General features: G+C 46.5%; 1 protein-coding gene across 1 annotated transcript in view; it reads right to left on the minus strand.

Annotated features, from left to right (window-relative positions):
* LOC141046673 (ficolin-1-B-like) overlaps positions 1–26,122 on the minus strand; it is a 170,447-nt gene that overhangs the window by 98,649 nt on the left and 45,676 nt on the right. Inside the window, exon 10 of the mRNA XM_073541249.1 lies at positions 22,836–22,963. Coding sequence (XP_073397350.1) covers positions 22,836–22,963 — 128 coding nt within the window. The remainder of the gene's footprint in view (positions 1–22,835; positions 22,964–26,122) is intronic.

The following is a 26,122-nucleotide window of genomic DNA, read 5'->3' on the forward strand; positions in this document are numbered from 1 at the left end:
GGGGCAGTATTATACCCTATGAGGGGGTGCATTATACCCTATGAGGGGGTGCATTATACCCTATGAGGGGGGCAGTATTATATTCTATGAGATGGCTGCATTATATTCTATGAGGGGTCTACATTATATTCTATGAGGGGGCTGCTTTATATTCTATGAGGGGGCTACCACAACTCCTGCTACATAATTAAGACATGTACAACCTTATATTATACCCGGATATTAGCGTGTTTTACCGCACAATTGGTGGTCTGGTATTTAACTCTATGCAGCTACATAGTGGGCCCCAAGAATGATTTTCTCTGGTGGGCCCAAGGTGTTCCAGTCCGACGCTGATGTGGCTATTTATTTGGGTCTAAAATTTATATATTATTCTATTAGCACTTCAATGTGTTTGAAGTTGGCACACTACATATATGCTTATATATTCCTGTGCTATAGGATTTATTTATTATCCATATGCATGTATGTCAGCTGCTGTCCCTTATGAGATAGGATTCATGCGTGTCCCTAGCAGTATACCATTTATTTAATTACTGACTGGGTGGTGGTTCTATTTGGGTATTATACGCTTAGTATTCTATTGTCATATATCCCTGCTATGCACTGTCTTTACATGTTATTGACTGCATGTTTTTAATGAAGTGTTTTTTAATATTTTTTGTCAGTCTGGCATTGTATTAATAAAGCCTCTTTTTCATTCATCATTGGGCTGTGTGTGCATCACTGTTGCGCTTCTTTCGCCTTCTTTTTGATATAGTACATTTTGGCGCAAGATTGCACCAAGCTATAATATCTTCTGTGGTGCCCGCCTTTCTATTCATACACTATCTGTAATAGGCAGCAGCAGACAGTAATAGAATGGACTCTCTTGCTGTATGCAATAAAGTATGCCACATACAATGCCTGCCTGCCCAGCACTGATATCTGTAGACCCACATACACTGCTGCCTAGCACTGATATACACTCACTGGCCACTTTATTAGGTACACCATGCTAGTAAGGGGTTGGACCCCCTTTTGCCTTCAGAACTGCCTCAATTCTTCGTGGCAGAGATTCAACAAGGTGCTGGAAGCATTCCTCAGAGATTTTGGACCATATTGACATGATGGCATCACACAGTTGGCGCAGATTTGTCGGCTGCACATCCCTGATGCGAATCTCCCGTTCCACCACATCCCAAAGATGCTCTATTGGATTGAGATCTGGTGACTGAGGAGGCCATTTGAGTACAGTAAACTCATTGTCATGTTCAAGAAACCAATCTGAGATGATTCGAGCTTTATGACATGGCGCATTATCCTGCTGAAAGTAGCCATCAGATGTTGGGTACATTGTGGTCATAAAGGGATGGACATGGTCAGCAACAATACTCAGGTAGGCTGTGGCGTTGCAACGATGCTCAATTGGTACCAAGGGGCCCAAAGAGTGCCCAGAAAAAATTCCCCACACCATGACACCACCACCACCAGCCTGAACCGTTGATACAAGGCAGGATGGATCCATGCTTTCATGTTGTTTACGCCAAATTCTGACCCTACCATCCGAATGTCGCAGCAGAAATCGAGACTCATCAGACCAGGCAACGTTTTTCCAATCTTCTACTGTCCAATTTCGATGAGCTTGTGCAAATTGTAGCCTCAGTTTCCTGTTCTTAGCTGAGAGGAGTGGTACCCAGTGTGGTCTTCTGCTGCTGTAGCCCATCTGCCTCAAAGTTCGACGCACTGTGCATTCAGAGATGCTCTTCTGCCTACCTTGGTTGTAACGGGTGGCAATTTGAGTCACTGTTGCCTTTCTATCAGCTCGAACCAGTCTGCCCATTCTCCTCTGACCTCTGGCATCAACATGGCATTTCCGGCCACAGAACTGCCGCTCACTGGATTTTTTTTCTTTTTCGGACCATTCTCTGTAAACCCTAGAGATGGTTGTGCGTGAAAATCCCAGTAGATCAGCAGTTTCTGAAATTCTCAGACCAGCCCTTCTGGCACCAACAATCATGCCACGTTCAAAGGCACTCAAATCACCTTTCTTCCCCATACTGATGCTCGGTTTGAACTGCAGGAGATTGTCTTGACCATGTCTACATGCCTAAATGCACTGAGTTGCCGCCATGTGATTGGCTGATTAGAAATTAAGTCTTAACACACAGTTGGACAGGTGTACCTAATAAAGTGGCCAGTGAGTGTATATAGCCACATACACTGCCTGCCTACCTATCACTGATATCTATATACCCCGTAATTAGTCTTTAGAAGGACTGCTGGTTTAGCTGGATTTGTGGATTCAACAATGGTATACCCACAGTGACTGATACCCCACCTATCCTGTCCCTATCACTGCAGCAACTCTCCCTACCCTGGTGATTCCGGAGCAGACTGATGAGCAGGGCGGCGCCAGGTCTGATATAGACCTGATGACACTGTGCGGCCAGCCAATCACTGTAATGCCACAACCAACATGGCTGCGGTATTACAGTGTGTGGCAAACAATCCCTGCATGTTGATTGGTGATTCTAAAAAGCACCAAACATGCAGGGCGGGGACCCGAGCTCCCGCTGAATAATCCCGGAAATGCTCTGCGCTTGCCGAGTACCGCGAGTACAGTGATGCTCAGGCGAGTACCGAGCATTACCGAGTATGCTCGCTCATCACTAATCTTTAAAAATAGTAATGAGATGCTGGGGGTTGCTAATGTGGTGCCCGTGTCTGTAGAGCCACAAAATGCCCGTCTGTGTGATATACATATTTATATGTATTGCCAGCTATGGTGGGGGCTGGTTTCTCTGCTGGGGAAAACTGCATCCACACATTTTACCCGATCCCTTACAGGAAGTGTGCACGATCCCTCAGGGTGGCGGAAGTGCTTGAAGAGGTTGCCATGTGCAGAGCAGGGAAGATGTAGGAAAAGATAGGAAGAAGGAGGTCTACAGGCAGAGGAGAGGTGCATGCTATCTCGTTGCAAGTGGCAGGGTATCAGCTACTAGAGCGCAGAGACTTCCTGGGTCCGTGGTAAACTGAAAAACAGCTCAGTTTTCATATAACAAGCAGTAGTGCGCATTTTCCCAGGAATTCAGCAGCGCATAAATCAGGGACACTGCTGCAAGGGAGTGTTTAACACAGGAGTCGAGCTGCCTGCTCCCTGGAAGGGATCACGAATCCAGTAATTGTTTATCTCGGACCCCTGGTGGTCCAAGGAATCGTTTACCAGAGGTATAATTAGCAGCAGGAAGGCTACACAACATCACAGCAGAGAAAATGAACCCTCACCATGCAGGCCTCACCAAAACTCTGTATGTGAATTGTATGGAAGCTTCTGAAACTGTTTGCAGAACTTCAGTAACAAATACTAACTGATCATTACCCTGTGCTGTGTAAGGGGGTGAAGAGGAAGAAGAGCTCAAAGGAGATTACCATCCCTGCTCCTTATCTGGAACCACTTAGCCAGACAGCAGGGTTGCTGGGGGGAAGACTTTCTGCCCTGGAGCGACTGGACCATGTAACTGCAAGGGGCACGGAGGAAAAGAAAGAGGTGGTGGACCGGAATGTGTGCAGGCAGAGCGCGCCAGTCACAGAGGAGAGCGCACCAGAGACTGGGGCAGCGTGCCAGAGAGAAAGCAGGCTGCAGCACAGCGCTCCCAGAGAGAGAGGACTCCCCATCAGAGCACTGATACTGAAATATGAGACATAGTGAAAGCTGTGAGTACGTGGACTCGGTAGCCTCCGTGACCAGAGGAGACTTCCCCCCTGACAGTGCAGAGATAGTGACCCATGAGCGCAATCCCGGTGACCGCTGTGGCAAGCTGAGACCCCTGAGTGTGTCAAAGAGACTTCTCAGTGAGCGCAGCATCATTCCTGCGGAGAGACTGTCAGTGTAACATACAGAGACTTAAAGCAGGGGAGACTCAGGTTTGCAGCATCTCCCTGCTTCCTGCTTTAACCACTGAGCTCCCAGCTTCATCCAGAGGAGAGACTGCAGAGACTGCAAGCACCGCTGTTGATGGTGCCAACGTGGGAGAAAGAGACCCTGCAATCAAGCTTTCCCCGGACTGATAAGTTGCAAGAATTCCAGTTTAACTGTTTCAACTCTGCATAACTGTTTAATACCTTTCCCTAGCCTTTTTACCGTTTACTCTTTCACTTTTAACCCCTACTGCTTCTCCCTGCGTGGAGAGTCTATTCCCTGTAAATAACCCATTTAACTCTTGGTCTGCCTCTGATCTCCGTGGTGACATCATCAGTACCAGCAGCATTTTTACAGCTGCACCATTCCCTCTCCGACTCCCCTGGGAGCCAGCCCTATTTGTGAAGGGGTTAATCATCTGGCACTGTCTATCACCATCTAACTCCAAGGGCCTTTCATCAGTGCCCGGCCATACCAGGCCGAACATCCTAACTGGCGTCGTAAACCTTTTTATTATTTTATTTTTAATCCCACAATTGACAAAGACTTTTGCGCCCCTGATCAGACTCGACCAGCACTCAGACCGCCGTGACCCAGTACCATAACCACAGCGGCCCGGCCTTATAGGCAACATCTTCTCTGAAGTCATTCCCATCCCTTTTGTCCCCATGTAGCACAGACACTATGATGAGATTTCATGCCCAGAGCTCATCTCTCAAGACTCCCCTGTTCTCCATCTTTAACAGCACTTCCTGACACAGTACCCTTATAAATAAAAGTATCATTATACTGCCTGATAAATAAAAAATATATCCCATGCTGCACCCCTGACTAAATAATTGCTGTGTCGGCATGAAATATCCCCCTTGCACTGCCATGCCCGATAACATACCCACCCACACTGCTCCTCTACAAAATATTCCTCCTACACTGCCCTTCTGCAAAATATCCCCCCCGCACACACATACACTGCCCCTCTACAAAATCCCACACACACACACACATGTACTGCCCCTCTGCAAAATATCCCCCTGCACACATATACACTGCCCCTGGGCAAAATATTCACCCACACACACACTGGCCTGTTATGAATAGGTCACCGAGGAGGATGGCAGAAATAGGTGAGGCCACCAGGAAACCAGAAAGTTTGGTCACTGAGTGGATTGCAGACCCCTAGTCCTAACAACACAAATAACAGTAGCCGTGGAGCGTACCTACGATGCCCTAGACGCCTCGGCACAGCCAGAGAACTAATTAAGCCTAAAGCAAGAAAGGTGAAATCTAACTGCCCCGGAGCAGAACCCCAAAGAAATAGATAGCCCCCAAACATATATTGTCGGTGAGACAAGATGAAGTACAAACACAGGCAGAAGATAGACTGAGCAAATGATGGGGCCCAAACTGTCTGAATAGGACAGGAAAGGAAAGACACTGTCTGCAATCATGCAAAAACCCTAAAAAATCCAACACGTCTGATGTACAAAAAACACTGAGGTCACACGACCTCTCCCTCACTATATCAGCATTCTGGTGTGAACTGGCAGCAAAGCAAAAGAGACTAATATAACAGGGGACTGAACAAACTGACACAAGCTGTAACATATGGAGCGGGGTCCAGCATAGCCCCAGCAGGGAGCAAGCTGAACCGTCACAGCAAAGCAGAAAGAGGCAAAAACAGATCAGATGCAAAGGATTAGCAAATAAACAACTTAGCTGTAAAATGCAGGATCAGGCAGGAGACAGCAGACCTCAAGATGCACAAGAAGAACTTATCACCAGCAACCACTAAGAGAAGCTTGCTCACTTATATCCTGCCAATCAGTGACCCCTGATTTCCAATCATCCTCTTTAGGTGGCAGACTTTCAACCCAGCCAGCTCCACTACCCACAGTGACCACCAGAGGGAGCCCCGACTCAGAAGATCCAGAGAGTTCACAACACTAGCCCTCTGAATAAAGCAGCCCCCACCCCCCCACAATTGTCCCCCTGTCCACAATGATAAATGTAAAATCTCTGTATCTTCCCGAAGTGCTTACCACTTCCTGTGCAGTCTCTGCTCATCTGCGCCTCCAGCAGCGTGCCGACATCATCACACTGCTACACGTCGGGGCTAGGGCTGATCAGCGCTGCTCTGCTCTTCCCCAGTCCCGGCACCACAGTGTTCAAATGTCTTTACGACTGAAAGACTAAAATACATTTGAATATAGGAAGAAGAAGCAAGCACATCCCCGACAGCTCTGCAAACCCCTCGGCAGGCTGCCTCTGGCCAGTGGGACCGCACTTGGTCAGTCTACACATAATCAGCCCAAGCAGCACAGTGTACAGGCAGCCCAGCGGCCATCTTGTGGTAGGGTAGATTGCTAGGCTGGGCCGGGATGCACCCCATGTTCCCATCTTTCTTTGACAACAAATCTTTGACGATAATTTGACAATTTCAATCATACAATTTCTATCCTCTGTGACAAAGTCACTGGTAATGTAATAGAGGGGAAATTTGTGTCACTGCGCTCAATGGCATCAGTGATATGAAACCAGAGTATTTTCTTCCAGCATGCTATTTGTTGGGAGGGTTAAGTTAGGCTATGTGCGCACGTGTCGAATTGCCACAGAAATTTCCGTGGCAATTCCGCAACTCCCTATCACGGGAAATCTGCATGCGGAACTCCCATGAAAAAATAGCGTTTTGCAAGCGTAATTAGCTTGCAGAATGCTAGCATTTTCCAAGCGATCTGTAGCTTTGCAGTCAATAGCTAGTAACTGTATCGGGTGACCACACCGAGGGGAGGGGAGATAGTGGAGCAGCGTTTGGTTCCAGATCCCTACTGGTGGAAGATTTTAGACATGACCCATTCACATATTTTGGGGGGACATCTGGGGGTAGAGGAAACACAGGAGAGAATAATACGGAGGCTCTACTGGCCGAGGTGTTACCAGGAGATCCTAAATTATTGTAGGTCCTGCCCCAGCTGCCAGATAACTGCTCCCTCTACTCACTTCCGAAGGCCCCTAGTTCCGTTACCCATGATAGAGGTCCCATTTGAGAGGATTGCCGTGGACCTAGTGGGTCCTCTAGTTAAGTCTGCATGAGGACACCAATACATCTTAGTGGTCATGGACTATGCAACCCCGTACCCTGAAGTAGTACCACTAAAAAACTGCTTGACCAAGAGTATCACCCATGAACTTGTTCATATTTTTGCACGGACTTGTCTGCCGAAGGAGATTTTGACAGAGCAGGGAACCTCTTTCATGAGCAAGGTAATGAGAGAGTTGTTTAAGGTCCTTCAGTTTGCCCAGCTGTGCATCTCAGTCTACTATCCGCAGACAAATAGACTAGTACAGCGCTTCAATAAGACCTTGAAGGCGATGCTCAGGAAGGTCATTGAGAAGGATGGTTGAGACTGGGACTATCTGCTTACATTTCTGCTTTTCTCAGTCAGAGAAGTTCCACAAGCCTCTACTGGCTTCTTGCCGTTTGAGCTCTTGTATGGTCGACATGGAGGACTCCTGGAAATCGCCAAGGAAACCTGGGAAGCTGACCTCATGCCACACCAGAGCGTCATAGAGCATGTCGCCCAGTTGCAGGAGTGGATGGCGAAAGTAATGCCCATCGTGAAGGTGCATCTTCTCCAGGCACAGGAGGCACAGGTAAGGGTGTATTACCGTTCAGCGAGAGTGAGGCAGTTCCAGCCCGGGGACTGCATGCTAGTGCTTATCTCCACAGTGGAGAGCAAGTTCTTAGCCAAGTGGCAAGGCCCATATGAGATGGTGGAAAAACTGAGGTGAGGTTAATTACAAGTTACACCAGCCAGGCCGAAGGAAGCCGCACCAAATATACCATGTGAACTTGCTCAAGCCATGGCGAGATCGGCAGTCACTGGAAGCCCCTTGCCTGGGAGCCAATCGAAATGTCACAGTGGACAATGTCAACATTGCAGAGACTCTAACGCCGGCCCAGAGACAACAGTGTCGGAAACTGTTGCAGCAGAACCGTGATCTATTTTCGGAGTTGCTAGGGCATACGCAGGTGGTCGAGCATGATGTGTTGACAGAGCCACATGTAAGAGTGAACCTCAGGCCCTATAGAATTCCCGAAGCACATTGGGAGGTAATAGCCAATGAGGTGAAGAGGATGTTAGACCTTGGGGTGATTGAGGAATTGAAAAGTGGATGGTCGAGTGCAATCGTCCTCGTGCCAAGGTCCGCCGGTGAGTGGTGATTTTGCAGTGATTACTGCAAGCTGAATCAGGTCTCCAAATGTGATGCGCATCCGATGCTCCGGGTGCAGGAATTCATTGAGAGACTGGGAACCGCGAGGTACATCACCTTCCTCCACCTGACGAAGGGCTATTGACAGATCCTCATGTCCCAGAGTGCCAAGGAAAAGACGGCCTTCTTGACACCTGATGGGTGTTTCCAATAAACCAGGATGCCCTTCAGACTGCGGTGCTGGCTCCCCATAAGTATAACGCAGCTTATCTAGATGACATTGTAGTCTTCAGCCCTGACTGGGGTAGTCATCTACCAAAGTTATAGGCAGTCCTGGATGCGTTCAGGAATGTGGGGTTCACCATAAACCCCAAAAAATGTGTCATAGGGAAGGAGGAGGCCAAATCATAGAATCATAGAATCGTATACCTCGGCTATGTCGTCGGGAGGGGCGAAATTAAGCTTGAGACATGATTGAGGTGATCCAGAAATGTCCACAACAGCTTTAAAAGAAGTAAGTGAGAGCGTTTCTTGGAATTGTGGGTTACTACAGGAGGTTTATCCCAAGGTTCGCCAAGATTGCCGCACCGTTGACGAACCTCCTTCAAGGCACAAGATCATTGTTGATAAAATGGTCTACAGAGACTGAGATGGCTTTTTTGGAGCTGAAGCAGGCTCTGTGTAAACATTCGATTCTGGTCACATCAGACTTCGGCAAGGAGTTCATTGTTCAGACAGATGCGTCAGAAGTCATCTTGGGAGCCGTGCTGTCTCAGGAATTGAATGGGGAGGAGCATCCCATCCTGTATCTGAGCCAGAAGCTCTCTTCATGTGAGAGAAACTATGCCATGGTCATGAAGGAGTGCTTAGCCATAAAATTGGCCATACATACCCTGAGGCACTACCTGCTAGGCTGTAGGTTTAACCCCTTCACCCCCAAGGATGGTTTGCATGTTCATGACCGGGCCAATTTTTACAATTCTGACCACTGTCCCTTTATGAGGTAATGACTCTGAAACGCTTCCATGGATCCCGGTGATTCTGACAATGTTTTCTCGTGACATATTGTACTTCATGCTAGTGGTAAAATTTCAATCAAATAACTTGCATTTATTTGTGAAAAAAACGTAAATTTGGCGAAAATTTTGAAAATTTTGCAATTTTCCAACTTTGAATTTTTATGCCCTTAAATCACAGAGATACGGCACACAAAAAACTTGATAAGTAACATTTCCCACATGTTTACTTTACATCAGCACAATTTTGGAACCAAAATTTTTTTTGTTAGGAAGTTATAAGGGTTAAAAATTGACCAGTGATTTCTCATTTTTGCAACACCATTTTATTTTTACGGACCACATCACATTTGAAGCCACTTTGAGGGGTCTATATGATAGAAAATACCAAAAAGTGACACCATTCTAAAAACTGCACCCCTTAAGGTGCTCAAAACCACATTCAAGAAGTTTATTAACCCTTTAAGTGCGTCACAGGAATTTTTTGAATATTTAAAAATAAAAAATGGCAGAGCTCGGAAGGGAAGCAGCGCCATTTGACGTTTTTGGCTGGAATTGAGATCAGACACCATGTCGCGATTGGAAAACCCCTGATGTACCAAAACAGTGGAAACCCCCCACAAATGACACCATTTTGGAAACTAGACCCCCCAAGGAACTTATCTAGATGTGTGGTGAGAACTTTGAACCCCCAAGGGCTTCACAGAAGTTTATAACATACAGCCGTACAAATTAAAAAATCATTTTTTTTCCACAAAAATGATCTTTTCACCCTCAATTCTTATTTTTCCAAGGGTAACAGGACCCTAAAAGTTATTGTGCAATTTGTCCTGAGTACGCTGATACCCCACAAGTGGGGGTAAACCACTATTTGGGCGCATGGCAGAGCTCGGAAGGGAAGCAGTGCCATTTGACGTTTTTGGCTGGAATTGAGATCTGACACCATGTCGCGTTTGGAAAGCCCCTAATGTACCAAAACAGTGGAAACCCCCCACAAATGACACCATTTTGGAAACTAGACCCCCCAAGGAACTTAGCTAGATGTGTGGTGAGCACTTTGACCCCTCCAGTGCTTCACAGAAGTTTATAACGCCCGGGCGTGAAAATAAAAAATTCGTATTTTTTTCACAAACATAATCTTTTAGTCACCAAATTTTTTTATTTTCCCAAGGGTACCAGGAGAAATTGGACCCCAAAAGTTGTTGTCCAATTTGTCCTGAGTACGCTGATACCCCACATGTGGGAGAAAACTACTGTATGGGCACATGTCGGGGCTCAGAAGGGAAGTAGTGACGTTTTGGAATGCAGACTTTGATGGAATGGTCTGCGGGTGTCATGTTGCCTTTGGAGAGCCCCTAATGTACCTAAACAGTGGAAACCCCCCACACATGACCCCATTTTGGAAACTAGACCCCCTAAGGAACTTATGTAGATGGGTGGTGAGCACTTTGAACCCCCATGGGTTTCACAGGAGTTTATAATGCCCGGGCATGAAAATAAAAAAATTGTATTTTTTCCACAAACATGATCAATTAGTCCCCAATTTTTTTATTTTCCCAAGGGTAACAGGAGAAATTGGACCCCAAAAGTTGTTGTCCAATTTGTCCTGAGTACACTGATACCCCATATGTGGGAGAAAACTATTGTATGTGCACACGTCGGGGCTCAGAAGGGAAGTAGTGACGTTTTGGAATGCAGACTTTGATGGAATAGTCTGCGGGTGTCATGTGCGTTTGGAGAGCCCCTGATGTACCTAAACTATTGAAACTCCCCACAAGTGACCACATTTTGGACACTAGACCCCCCACGGAACTTATCTAGATGTGTGGTGAGCACTTTGTACCCCCAAGTGCTTCACAGAAGTTTATAACGCCCGGGCGTGAAAATAAAAAAATCATTTTTTTCCACAAAAATGATATTTTTGCCCCCAATTTTTAATTTTCCTAAGGTTAACAGGAGAAATTGGACACCAAAAGTTGTTTTGCAGTTTGTCCTGAGTAGGCTGATACCCTACATGTGGGGGTAAAACACTGTTTGGGCGCATGGCAGAGCTTGGAAGGGAAGGAGTGACGTTTTGGAATGCAGACTTTGATGGAATAGTCTGCGGGTGTCATGTGCGTTTGGAGAGCCCCTGATGTACCTAAACTATTGAAACTCCCCACAAGTGACCACATTTTGGACACTAGACCCCCCACGGAACTTATCTAGATGTGTGGTGAGCACTTTGTACCCCCAAGTGCTTCACAGAAGTTTATAACGCCCGGGCGTGAAAATAAAAAAATCATTTTTTTCCACAAAAATGATATTTTTGCCCCCAATTTTTAATTTTCCTAAGGTTAACAGGAGAAATTGGACCCCAAAAGTTGTTTTGCAGTTTGTCCTGAGTAGGCTGATACCCTACATGTGTGGGTAAAACACTGTTTGGGCGCATGGCAGAGCTTGGAAGGGAAGGAGCACCATTTGACTTTTCCAACTCAGAATTGGCTGGAATTGAGATCAGACGCCATGTTGCATTTGGAGAGCACCTGATGTGCCCAAACAGTGGAAACCCCCAATTCTAACTCCAACCCTAACCCCAACACACCCCTAACCCTAATCTCAGCCCTAACCCTAGCCCTAGCCCTAACCCTAACCCTAGCCCTAGCTCTAGCCCTAACCCTAATTGGAAAATGGAAATAAATACATTTTCTTTTAATTTTATTATTTTTCCCTAACTAAGGGGGTGATAATGGGGGGTTTGATTTATTATTTATGGCTGGTTTTTATGTTTGGCAGCTGTCATACGCTAAAAGACGCTTTTTATTGTAAAAATAGTTTTTGCATCACCACATATTGAGAGCTTTAATTTTTCCGTATTTTGACCCACTGAGTCATGTGAGATCTTATTTTTTGCGGGACGAGATGACATTTTTATTGGTACCATTTTCAGGCACGTGACATTTTTTGATCGCTTTTTATTCTGATTTTTGGGACGCAGAATGAACAAAAACCAGCATTTCTTGAATTTCTTTTGGGGGGGTGCATTTACACCGTTCCGTGTGCGGTAAAATTGATAAAGCGGTTTTATTCTTCGGGTCAGTATGGTTGCAGCAATACATCATTTAGGTCGTTTTTTTAGGTTTTGTCGGTTTTATGCAATGAAAACTATTTTTTATAAAAAATAATTATTTTTGCATCGCTTTATTCTGTGAGCTATAACTTTTTTATTTTTTCACTGATGATGCTGTATGATGGCTCGTTTTTTGCGGGACAAGATGATGTTTTCAGCGGTACCATGGATATTTATATGCGTCTTTTTGATTGCGCGTTATTGCACTTTTTGTTTGGCGGTATGATAATAAATTATTATTTTTTGCTTCGTTTTTTATTTTTTAAGCGGTTCGCTAAAGGGGTTAACTAATAGGACAGTTTTATAGGGCAGGTCGTTACGGATGCGGCGATACCAAATATGTGTACTTTTATTGTTTTTTTTTTTATTTCCAAAAAATAGATTTATTGGGGGAATATTTTTTTTTTCTAATTTATTTGGCGATTTTTTTTTTTTTTTAAATTATTTTAACACTTTTTTTTTAACTTTATTACATAGTCCCAGGTGGGACATCACTGTCCTGTGACAGATCGCTGATCTGTCACATCACAGATCACTGTGACAGATCAGCGATTTGTCACAGGCACTGCTGCAGACTTCCTCATGCCTGCGCTTTGCAGGCACTGAGGAAGCCAGCTCCCTGCAGGCCCCCGAAGGCCCCCGTCGCCATCTTGGATTCGGGGGCCTGCAGGGAAGGGGCCCTCCGCAGCAGCGCTGCACATTGCGCTGCCGTGGGGGGCTCAGGGAAGCACGGAGGGAGCCCCCTCCCTGCAGATGCTTCCCTTTAACCCCCGGTACACCGCGATCATGTTTGATTGTGGTGTGCAAGGGGTTAACGTGTCGGGGGCTGTCCGTGACCGCCCTTGACACATTGTGCCGGGTGTCAGCTGTGATAATTAGCTGACACCCGGCCGCGATCAGCGGCGCTCACCACGTGGGCATCGCTGAGACGCACTATCCCGTCCATGGGCATAGGGGCCCGGGTCCCATGGACGAGATAGTACGTCTGATGTCAGGAAGGGGTTAAGCTGGTATCAGACCATGCCCCTCTGAGGTTGTAGAGGGAAAAGAATGGTAAAAATGCTTCAGTAACTATGGTAGATCGTTCTTAGGCCTCCAAGATTTCACTCTTCATGTCGGGCAAAGGAAAATTGCATGGGAACGCAGATGCGCTGTCCAGACTCCCCTGCTTAGCGAGTGAATCCTTGGCTTTGGGTAGAGGGGGGATTATGTGGCAAAGTCACTGGTAATGTAACAGAGGGTAGATATGTGTCACTGCGCTTAATGGCATCAGTGATATGAAACCAGAGTATTTTCTTCCAGCACGCTATGTGTTTGGAGGGTTAAGTTAAAATTGTATAATGGGCAGGTTTCATGTGGACCTTCATAGAGCGGGATGGAGGAGGTCCACTTTATCTCCACCTACAGAGCTGTCAGGACTAGAGTTGAGTGACTTTTGGTTTTTTAGGGTCGCGTTTCGTTTCGTGAAACCCGACTTTTCCAAAAGTCGGGTCGAGCAAGATCGTCCGATTATAAGGAAAAGTCGGGGTCGTCCCGAAACACGAAACCCAATGTAAGTCAATGGGGAATAAAAGTCGGCAGTGAGAGGAGGACAGGAAACACACCTACAGTGCCCATTTGAATGCCAAAAGCATCAATTCTTCTTACTTAAGCTTGTCAACCTTAATTAACTTCATAACACAAGTTACGCACTGAAAAATGGGGGTTATTTGGCTAAAGTTGTGGGGGGGAGGGCTGGCTGCAGGTTTTCATGTGCCCTGGGCGAAAGAGCGCCCCTTTAACACATACCACAACTCATCATGCTCCGATACGGCAGAGAAATAGCGGTATAGTACAATGAAAAATACCTCACGTTTTACATCTCATGACGAGGCCCATCTATTTCTCCATACAGAATCATTGGTCCCATATAATGTTTGAAACAGTATATGATGAGCTCCACATAATGCTACAGTATATGTTGGTCCCCATGGATGAAGCTCCACTGTCTTATGGGCCCAAATAATGCTCCAAACATAATGGGCCCCATTTCTAATGCTCTAGTGTATAATGGGCCCTGTAAATGCTGCTCCAGTGTCTGATGTCCACCTTTGGAATGTTCCAGTGTATGGTGGGCCCCATCTATCATTCTCCAGAGTATAGTGCTCCCCAAAAATTGCTGTCCCAACATTGAAAACAATCAAATAAGTCTCCTCGCTAGGGAATCCCTGTACTTGTCTGGACAGGTGCTGTAGCTTGCTTAACAGCTCGCCAGCCGTTCTCACGCCCAGTATGGATTGCACGTGATTGCACAAAGGTTAGAAAGGGTACCGTATCCCTGGATAACATGTATGGATAGCATACACATTCAAAATATATGTCTCAGGAGGCAGGCTCAGACGGTGTCAGGCCCAGTATGGATTGCACGTGATTGCACAAAGGTTAGAAAGGGTACCGTATACCTGGATAACATGTATGGATAGCGTACACATTCAAAATATATGTCTCAGGAGGCAGGCTCAGACGGTGTCAGGCCCAGTATGGATTGCACGTGATTGCACAAAGGTTAGAAAGGGTACCGTATCCCTGGATAACATGTATGGATAGCGTACGCATTCAAAATATATGTCTCAGGAGGCAGGCTCAGACGGTGTCAGGCCCAGTATGGATTGCACGTGATTGCACAAAGGTTAGAAAGGGTACCGTATCCCCGGATAACATGTATGGATAGCGTACACATTCAAAATATATGTCTCAGGAGGCAGGCTCAGACGGTGTCAGGCCCAGTATGGATTGCACGTGATTGCACAAAGGTTAGAAAGGGTACCGTATCCCTGGATAACATGTATGGATAGCGTACACATTCAAAATATATGTCTCAGGAGGCAGGCTCAGACGGTGTCAGGCACAGTATGGATTGCACGTGATTGCACAAAGGTTAGAAAGGGTACCGTATCCCTGGATAACATGTATGGATAGCGTACACATTCAAAATATATGTCTCAGGAGGCAGGCTCAGACGGTGTTAGGCCCAGTATGGATTGCACGTGATTGCACAAAGGTTAGAAAGGGTACCGTATCCCCGGATAACATGTATGGATAGCATACACATTCAAAATATATGTCTCAGGAGGCAGGCTCAGACGGTGTCAGGCCCAGTATGGATTGCACGTGATTGCACAAAGGTTAGAAAGGGTACCGTATCCCTGGATAACATGTATGGATAGCGTACACATTCAAAATATATGTCTCAGGAGGCAGGCTCAGACGGTGTTAGGCCCAGTATGGATTGCACGTGATTGCACAAAGGTTAGAAAGGGTACCGTATCCCCGGATAACATGTATGGATAGCGTACACATTCAAAATATATGTCTCAGGAGGCAGGCTCAGACGGTGTCAGGCCCGGTATGGATTGCACGTGATTGCACAAAGGTTAGAAAGGGTACCGTATCCCTGGATAACATGTATGGATAGCGTACACATTCAAAATATATGTCTCAGGAGGCAGGCTCAGACGGTGTTAGGCCCAGTATGGATTGCACGTGATTGCACAAAGGTTAGAAAGGGTACCGTATCCCCGGATAACATGTATGGATAGCGTACACATTCAAAATATATGTCTCAGGAGGCAGGCTCAGACGGTGTCAGGCCCAGTATGGATTGCACGTGATTACACAAAGGTTAGAAAGGGTACCGTATCCCTGGATAACATGTATGGATAGCGTACACATTCAAAATATATGTCTCAGGAGGCAGGCTCAGACGGTGTCAGGCACAGTATGGATTGCACGTGATTGCACAAAGGTTAGAAAGGGTACCGTATCCCTGGATAACATGTATGGATAGCGTACACATTCAAAATATATGTCTCAGGAGGCAGGCTCAGACGGTGTCAGGCACAGTATGGATTTGACGGCCCAGATTACACAGCGGAGGAGCAGGGAGAGGTAAAGATTTCAAATGCTGGGGCCCTGCCCAAGCAAGGGGGGCCCACTCGTGGGCGTCGGTACTGGCACTGGGCCCCTCATAGTACAGCGGGTGTGCACCACCACCGTCAGAGACACTTGATTGCACTATGAGGGACCCTGTGCCAGTGCCCGCGCCCAAGAGTCGGCCTACCCACCTGTCCAGGGCAACGGCACTCGCACGGTGTCGTGCGGTAGGTGGTGACCCCGGCCATGGGGGGGGAGGCAGCACAGTTAGGGAGTTTTAGAAAGTGGCATATGTTGATGTTGGACATTCAGCTGATGCAAAAGGCGAAATAGGTGAAGTACCAGGAAGAGGTGGACCAAAGCAAGCCATTTTTCTGTCACCCTATGTGTCATCAGGGGAAGGTGGGACAAAATCCTTGGAAACCCATGCGTGGTTCATTTTAATGAAGGTTAGATCATCCACATTTTGGGTTGACAGACGGGTCCTTTTTTCTGTCAGGATTGATCCAGCAGCACTGAAGACTCTTTCCGATAGCACACTTGCAGCTGGGCAAGCAAGCTCCTGTAAGGCATATTGGGCCAATTCAGGCCAGGTGTCCAGTTTAGCGGCCCAATAGTCAAAGGGGAATGACCTGTGTGGGAGAACATCGATATGGGAGGAAAAGTAGTTTGTAACCATAGTTGACAACTGCTGTCTCCTGTCACTTTCCATCGATGCAGTATTACCAGTTGTGTGAGCGGTATTTGAAAAATCAGTCCACAACATTGTCATGAAACCACTGTCTCCAACGCCACTTCTGCTGTGTGCACCACGAACACCTCTGCCAAGCTGCCCCCGGCCCGTACGGCTCGTGTGAGAACCATCACCGCTGCTGTGTGCTGGGAATGCCTCAAGCAACCGATTTACCAGAGTTGCTTGTTTATTAGCCAATATTGGGTCAAGGTTCTCCTGTGGCATGATGTTTTGTAATTTGCCTTTATAGAGTGGATCCAGGATGCTGGCCAACCAGTAGTCGTCATCGTTCATCATTTTGGCAATGCGGGGGTCCCTTTTTAGGATCCGCAAGGCATAATCTGACATGTGGGCCAATGTTCCCGGTGTCAATGATGCACTGCGAGTGCTGGGTGGAGGAGCACTTTCTGGCAAATCCACATCCCTCCAGTCATGCACAAACCCTGTACCAGACCTTGCCACGCCAACATTTTCACTTGCCCCACGAGATGCATCCTCCTCCCCTAAGTAATCATCCCCATCATCCTCCTCCTCCTCCTCTTCTTCCTCCACCTCGTCCAGGAGAGGTCCCTGAGCAGACAATGGCTGAATGTCATCAAGGATTCCCTCCTCCTCTTCCTCCTCATCAACATTGGCTGCAGACGCCTGCTCCTTAAGGTGCGTCAAAGTTTGCATGAGCAGACGCATAAGTGGGATGCTCATGCTTAGGATGGCGTCGTCTGCGCTTACCAGCAGTGTGCATTCCTCAAAACACTGAAGTACTTTACAAAGGTCTTTCAGCTTCGACCACTGCACGTCTGTCAACTCCATGTCTGCTCTCAAAGTGCCTGGCCGTGTATCCTCCCACAAATGCATTATGGCCTGCCTCTGCTCGCACAGCCGCTCCACCATGTGCAGGGTGGAGTTCCACCTTGTTGCAATGTCGATAATGAGGCGGTGGTTGGGAAGGTGGAGCAATCGCTGCAGCTTCTGCATACGAACGGAGTGTACAGGCGACCGGCGGATGTGCGCGCACAGTCTTCGCACCTTCTGGAGCAGGGCTGTTAACTCCGGATAATTTTTGAGGAAGCACTGCACCACCAGGTTCAAGGTGTGAGCCAAGCAAGGTATGTGGCTGAGTTTTGAAAGGGCTATGGCTGCCACAAAATTACGGCCGTTATCACTAACTACCTTGCCTGCCTCAAGATGTACACTGCCCAGCCATGACTCAGTTTGTCGCTTCAAGTACTCGGCCAGCACCTCGGCGGTGTGTCTGTCGCCCAAACACATCATCTGCAACACAGCCTGCTGACGCTTTCCACTAGCTGCTCGATAGGGGGACACATCGTGTGCAACAGTGGCAGCTGCAGATGGAGTGCTCGTACGACTGCGCTCTGTGGACGAGCTTTCGCTTCTGGAGGAGGAGGAGGAGGAGGAGGGTCGAACGCCTACAGCCAACTGTTTCCTATACCGTGGGCTAGGCAGCACTGTCCCACCACCGCTGTCCCCTGTGGACCCTGCATCCACCACATTAACCCAGTGCGCAGTGATGGACACGTAACGGCCCTGGCCATGCCGACTGGACCATGCATCAGTTGTGAGGTGCACCTTTCCGCTCACTGACTGCTTGAGTGCATGGACAATGCGGTCTTTTACATGATGGTGGAGGGTTGGGATGGCTTTGCGAGAGAAGAAGTGGCGACTGGGTAGGTCATAGCATGGTACTGCATAGGCCATGAGTTCGCGGAAAGCTGTGCTTTCCACCAACCGAAAGGGCATCATCTCAAACGAGATTAGTTTGGCAATGTGGGCGTTCAAACCCAGTGTACGCGGATGAGAGACTGAGTACTTTCTTGACCTACTCATAGTGTCTGGGAGGGTGAGCTGGACTTGAGAGCTGCATATGGTGGAAGTAGCGGTGGACAGGGCGGACTGAGAGAGGGTTGATGATGGTGATGGAGTTGGTGTTCTTTCTGATGGCCTAGAATCAGTCTTTCGTTGATATAACAGTGGGATTCCCTGACTGCTGTGGTCTTGCAATGACACCTCAACATTTGCTGCTGTGCTAACCGGTGGGCTTACAGTGGGGGAAACAATGTAGCGTTGCTGACTACCTTCGTTGTAATCAGTTGCACATGTGGCACTTGAGGTTTGGTGTTGTGTCCACGCTTGCAAGTGCATGCTGGTTAAATGTCTAAGCATGCAACTGGTATTCAAATTTTTCAGATTTTTCCCTCGGCTAAAGGTCTTTGCGCACTTCTTACAGATAACCTTGGCCTGATCATGAGGATTTTGTTCAAAAAAGTGCCACACTGCACTCTTCCTACTTTGGCAGACATTTTGCGGCCTAGCACGCTGTGATCTTTTGACCCTCTGGACAAGCTGTCCAGCAACTCTTTTGATGTTTGGAACCTGTCTTTGGAGTGCTCCGGGCCTGCCAGATAACAGCTGTTGCGATGTCTATGTCTGCTGTGGATGCTCCTCATCTGAGCTATTGGAAGCAGCACCCTCTTCCCCCAATGGATGCCAATCTGGGTCAACAACTGGGTCATCCATCACCTCCTCTTCTATGTCATGTGCACCTTTCTCTGTGTCACCGTGTATGGTGGTATAGTGTGCGGGAAGGGGCACCTGAGTCTCATCAGGGTCAAAATCTGGCTCTGTACACTGCGAGGACAATGTAGTGCTCTGAGTGAATGTACCAGCAGAATCATCCATCAGCGGCTGTGCATCAGTGCACTCCATGTCAGATTCATCTTGGCCTGGGTAATTCACCATTTCACTTGATAATCCAGGCATGGTATGTGAAAACAGCTCCATGGAGTAATCAGTAGTATGGCCTGCGTCATCCTTCAATCTTGGTTGGGGTGAAGGACACAAGGAAAGGTGTGGTTCATGAACATGAGCCTCCAATGACGACTCAGTGCTTTTACTTTTTACAACTTCAGAAGAGGAGGCGATAGAGCTGGAGGCTGAGTCAGCAATGTAAGACAAAACTTTTTCCTGATGCTCTGCCTTTAAAAGCGGTTTGCCAACTCCTAGAAAACTAAGCGTTCGAGGCCTTATGTAGCCAGACGATGACGCAGGGTCAGCACCTCCTGCATTCGGTCCTATTTTGCTCTTGCCACTACCATCAGATCCACCACCAACACCATCATTACCAGCTGCCAACCCCCGCCCAATTCCACGGCCTCTTCCACCAGCCTTCCTCATTTTTGGTAGAAATGTAGACAAAATCCAACAAACTATATAGTAATGTAAAACAAGGTACAAGGTGTCTATAGGACAGGGGAGATTTAGAATTTCTGCACACACTTGTGGACAGTGGACACTTTTGGATTGTGTGAGGCCCACTGATATCTGAGCGCTATGTGACAGGCTCGATGGCACAGCTGCCTGTGACCAAAGTGACGAGAGGATAATGGAGATTTTGAATCTCTGCGCACACTTTTGGACACTGGACACTTGTGGATTGTGTGAGGCCCACTGATATCTGAGCGCTATGTGACACGCTCGATGGCACAGCTGCCTGTGACCAAAGTGACGAGAGGATAATGGAGATTTTGAATCTCTGCGCGCACTTTTGGACACTGGACACTTGTGGATTGTGTGAGGCCCACTGATATCTGAGCGCTATGTGACACGCTCGATGGCACAGCTGCCTGTGACCAAAGTGACGAGAGGATAATGGAGATTTTGAATCTCTGCGCACACTTTTGGACACTGGACACTTGTGGATTGTGTGAGGCCCACTGATATCTGAGCGCTATGTGACACGCTCGATGGCACAGCTGCCTGTGACCAAAGTGACGAGAGGATAATGGAGATTTTGAATCTCTGCGCACACTTTTGGACACTGGACACTTGTGGATTGTGTGAGGCCCACTGATATCTGAGCGCTATGTGACACGCTCGATGGCACAGCTGCCTGTGACCAAAGTGACGAGCGGATAATGGAGATTTTGAATCTCTGCGCACACTTTAGGACACTGGACACTTGTGGATTGTGTGAGGCCCACTGATATCTGAGCGCTATGTGACAGGCTCGATGGCACAGCTGCCTGTGACAAAAGTGACGAGAGGATAATGGAGATTTTGAATCTCTGCGCACACTTTTGGACACTGGACACTTGTGGATTGTGTGAGGCCCACTGATATCTGAGCGCTATGTGACAGGCTCGATGGCACAGCTGTGACCAAAGTGACGAGAGGATAATGGAGATTTTGAATCTCTGCGCACACTTTTGGACACTGGACACTTGTGGATTGTGTGAGGCCCACTGATATCTGAGCGCTATGTGACACGCTCGATGGCACAGCTGCCTGTGACCAAAGTGACGAGAGGATAATGGAGATTTTGAATCTCTGCGCACACTTTTGGACACTGGACACTTGTGGATTGTGTGAGGCCCACTGATATCTGAGCGCTATGTGACAGGCTCGATGGCACAGCTGCCTGTGACAAAAGTGACGAGAGGATAATGGAGATTTTGAATCTCTGCGCACACTTTTGGACACTGGACACTTGTGGATGGTGTGAGGCCCACTGATATCTGAGCGCTATGTGACATGCTCGATGGCACAGCTGCCTGTGACCAAAGTGACGAGAGGATAATGGAGATTTTGAATCTCTGCGCACACTTTTGGACACTGGACACTTGTGGATTGTGTGAGGCCCACTGATATCTGAGCGCTATGTGACAGGCTCGATGGCACAGCTGTGACAAAAGTGACTAGAGGATAAGGGAGATTGGATTGTTTTTAAAAAAGCAGTTTGCGGAGCAGTGGGTAAACAGCAATGCCAGCGTGTCAGGAAGCCTTAAAAGGCAGCCCAACAACCAACACCACTGATACACCACAATATAGCCTCCCCTTGCACTGCACACACAGTGACTTGTGTGTTGTGCAGGCCAAATCGCTAGCAGCAGAAGCAGTTTTTTTGTCTTCTTCCCTGCCTAACGCTCTCCCTACAGAATCAGCAGCAACCTCTCCCTATACTAAGATCGGCAGAAGTAAGATGGCGGTCGGCGTGCACGCCCTTTTATACCCCCTGTGACGCCCACCAAAGCAAGCCAATCACTTGCATGCCCTTCTGAAAGATGGTGGTGACCCGTGCCTAGGTCATCACGTTGCCCACAGTGTCCGTGGATCCTGATTGGCTGAAAAAGAGCGCAAAACAAACTTTTGAAACGCGACTTTGGCGCGTAAGTCGCCAACCTCGTGGCCGACCTCATCCTAGGGTCGGGTTTCGTTTCATGAAACCCGACTTTGCCAAAAGTCGGCGACTTTTGAATTTTTTCGACCCGTTTCGCTCAACTCTAGTCAGGACCTGTGTGATGTCATGATCATGTGGAAAGAGTCACATGGTCTGGGGTTTAAATAAATGTGCTCTACAGGCAGTTTGGGTTCAGCGAGGCTGGATAGAAGAGTCTCCAGTGGTTTTGTGTCCTTAAGAGAGTCTGAACTTGTATTGCTCCAGAGTGGGATGCCACCGGCATGAGTATGGACTGTTTTGCAGTATTTTGTTTTTTTGCTGTTTTCTGTCTTAGCCAGGAAGGCTGCATTTATTTTCCCTTCTTGTTGGTTTATGCTGCCATACAATAAACCAACTGAAGATTTAAAGTGACAGTGTTCCTATTTTTTACCTCTATACCGCCACGTGAGTTGGACTACCACACCTCCTTTGGATTATTTTCGGTACTATGCCTTCTTATAGCCTAACACCAAAACTTTATTCTCTATCCCATCCCATTCTTTCTGATCTCATCAATCTTTCAACGCTTTTTTATTAGATCTTACACCTTCTTCTCCATTAATCCTTTGTATCTCCCCTCTCCGTTTTGTTCCATTCAATAATCTGATTATTTTGCCATTTCTCCAGCTGATAATCTGAAAATAACCGCAGAGCTACAGTATTTGACAGATACAAATCTAGAAAGATGATTGACAGTGTAATACTCATCGAAATCTTACTATCCAACCTCCTCCATCCGTGACCATGTCACAGAGCACCATCAGGGGCTGCATGTCATCTGGGTATATTGTGTACCAACCGCTGAAAACAATGCCTCGCTCCATCAGCTCCTTACAGTTCTTTGCACCTACAAAATGAACACATTAACATTTTTTTAAACATTTTTGTTACACTCTTATGTTGTCTCAAAATTTTAAGGTGAATATCAAATGGACAATAAATCAATAAAAGAGCAGAATCCAGCAGAATAGTGAGTGCAGCTCTGGAGTATAATACAGGATGTAGCACAGGATCAGTACAGGATCAGTAATGTAATGTATGTACATAGTGACTGCACCAGCAGAATAGTGAGTGCAGCTCTGGAGTATAATACAGGATGTAACTCAGGATCAGTAATGTATGTACACAGTGACTGCACCAGCAGAATAGTGAGTGCAGCTCTGGAGTATAATACAGGATGTAGCACAGGATCAGTACAGGATCAGTAATGTATGTACACAGTGACTGCACCAGCAAAATAGTGAGTGCAGCTCTGGGGTATAATACAGGATGTAGCTCAGGATCAGTATAGGATAAGTAAGATAATGTATGTACACAGTGACTACACCAGCAGAATAGTGAGTGCAGCTCTACTCAGCTGCTCCTCATTGTGCTAATTGAGGGTGTGTACGCTGCTGATCCTGCTGTGTGCTCCTAAGCTCCTGAGAATCAGCACCTCTCCACTCAGGGACCTGCTCTCTCTCTCTTAATGTTATGTTTTTCATTTTTATAATAAAAGATCTACAGGATGTAACTCAAGATCCGTACAGGATCAGTAATGTAATGTATGTACACAGTGACTGCACCAGCAGAATAGTGACTGCAGCTCTGGGGTATAATACAGAATGTAACTCAGGATCAGTAATGTAATGTATGTACACAGTGACTGCACCAGCAGAATAGTGAGTGCAGTTCTGGAGTATAATACAGGATGTAACTCAGGATCAGTACAGGATCAGTAATGTAATGTACGTACACAGTGACTACACCTGCAGAATAGTGAGTGCAGCTCTGGAGTATAATACAGGATGTAACTCAGGATCAGTACAGGATCAGTAATGTAATGTATGTACACAGTGACTACACCTGCAGAATAGTGAGTGCAGCTCTGGAGTATAATACAGGATGTAACTCAGGAACAGTACAGGATCAGTAATGTAATGTATGTACACAGTGACTGCACCAGCAGAATAGTGAGTGCAGTTCTGGAGTATAATACAGGATGTAACTCAGGATCAGTACAGGATCAGTAATGTAATGTATGTACACAGTGACTGCACCAGCAGAATACAGACTGCAGCTCTGGGGTATAATACAGGATGTAACTCAGGATCAGTACAGGATCAGTAATGTAATGTATGTACACAGTGACGGCACCAGCAGAATAGTGACTGCAGCTCTGGGGTATAATACAGGATATAGCTCAGGATCAGTATAGGATAAGTAAGATCATAGAATCATAGAATTGTAGAGTTGGAAGGGACCTCCTGGGCCATCTGGTCCAACCCCCTGCTCAAAGCAGGTTTCGCTAAATCATCCCAGTCAGATGTCTGTCCAGCCTCTGTTTGAAGACTTCCATTGAAGGAGAACTCACCACTTCTCATGGCAGCCTGTTCCACTCATTGATCACTCTAACTGTCAAAAAGTTTTTTCTAATATCTAATCTGTGTCTCCTCCCATTCAGTTTCATCCCATTTCTTCTAGTCTTTCCTTGTGCAAATGAGAATAAAGTTGATCCTTCTACAATGTGACAGCCCTTTAGATATTTGTAGACAGCTATTAAGTCTCCTCTCAGTCTTCTCTTTTGCAAACTAAACATTCCCAAATCCTGCAACCTTTCCTCATAAGACAGGGTTTGCAGACCGGTCACCATTCTGGTCGCTCTTTTCTGAACTTGCTCCAGTTTGTTGATGTCTTTTTTAAAATGTGGTGCCCAAAACTGGACACAATATTCCAGATGAGGTCTGACCAAAGAGGAGTAGAGGGAAATAATGACTTCACGTGATCTAGACTGTATGCTTCTGTTAATACATCCTAGAATTGCATTTGCCTTTTTTGCTGCTGCATCACACTGTTGACTCATATTCAGTCTGTGATCTATTAGTATACCCAAGTCTTTTTCACATGTGCTATCACTTAGCCCTATTCCTCCCATTCTGTATATGCTTTTTTCATTTTTATTGCCCAGATGTAGTACTTTGCATTTCTCCCTGTTAAAAACCATTCTGTTAGTTGCTGCCCACTTCTCCAGTTTATTTATATCTTTTTGAATCCTCTCTCTCTCTTCTCTAGTATTAGCTATCCCTCCTAGCTTTGTGTCATCAGCAAATTTAATCAGTTTACCCTCAATTCCTTCATCTAAATCGTTGATAAAGATGTTGTACAATACAGGGCCCAGGACAGAGCCCTGTGGTACCCCACTTGAGACATTCTTCCAACTGGATGTGCAGCCATTTACGACCACTCTTTGGGTCCGATCACTAAGCCAGTTATGAATCCACCTAACAGTTGCCTTGTCCATTCCATACTTAGTCATTTTTTCAATAAGGATTGTATGAGAAACTTTGTCAAATGCTTTGCTGAAGTCAAGATATACTATATCTACAGCATTTCCTTGATCCACCAAATCAGTGATTCCGTCATAGAAGGAAATTAAGTTAGTCTGACATGACTTATTAGTTACAAACCCATGCTGACTCTGTTTAATCACTTCATTCTTATCCAGGTACTGACATACATGTTGTTTAATAATTTGTTCAAAGATCTTTCCTGGTATAGAAGTCAGACTCACCGGCCTATAGTTGCCTGGGTCCACCCTCTTCCCCTTTTTGAAGATAGGAACAACATTTGCTCTTCTCCAGTCTTCTGGCACTTCTCCTGTTCTCCAAGAATTTTCAAAGATTATGGACAGGGGTTCAAAAATTTCTTCTGCTATCTCCTTCAGTACTCTGGGGTGTAATTCATCTGGACCTGGAGACTTGAATTCATTTAGGCTAGCTAAGTGTTTCCTCACTATCTTTCTGTTTATAGATATCCTGGATTCTTCTATTCCCTTAATAGGACAGTGAAGAACAGTTGATGTTACATTTCCTTTCTGAGAGAAAACAGATGCAAAATAGGAATTTAAAAGTTCAGCCTTCTCAGCATCCTGTCTTACCATTTCATCATTTTCATCCTGTAAAAATCCTATAGCATCTTTGACTTTTCTTTTACTTTTGACATATCCCCAAAATCCTTTATTATTGCT

The sequence above is a fragment of the Dendrobates tinctorius genome, unplaced genomic scaffold (genome assembly GCF_039654945.1).
Source record: "Dendrobates tinctorius isolate UK_male_01 unplaced genomic scaffold, ASM3965494v1 ptg000120l, whole genome shotgun sequence".
NCBI classification, from domain to species: Eukaryota; Metazoa; Chordata; class Amphibia; order Anura; family Dendrobatidae; genus Dendrobates; species Dendrobates tinctorius.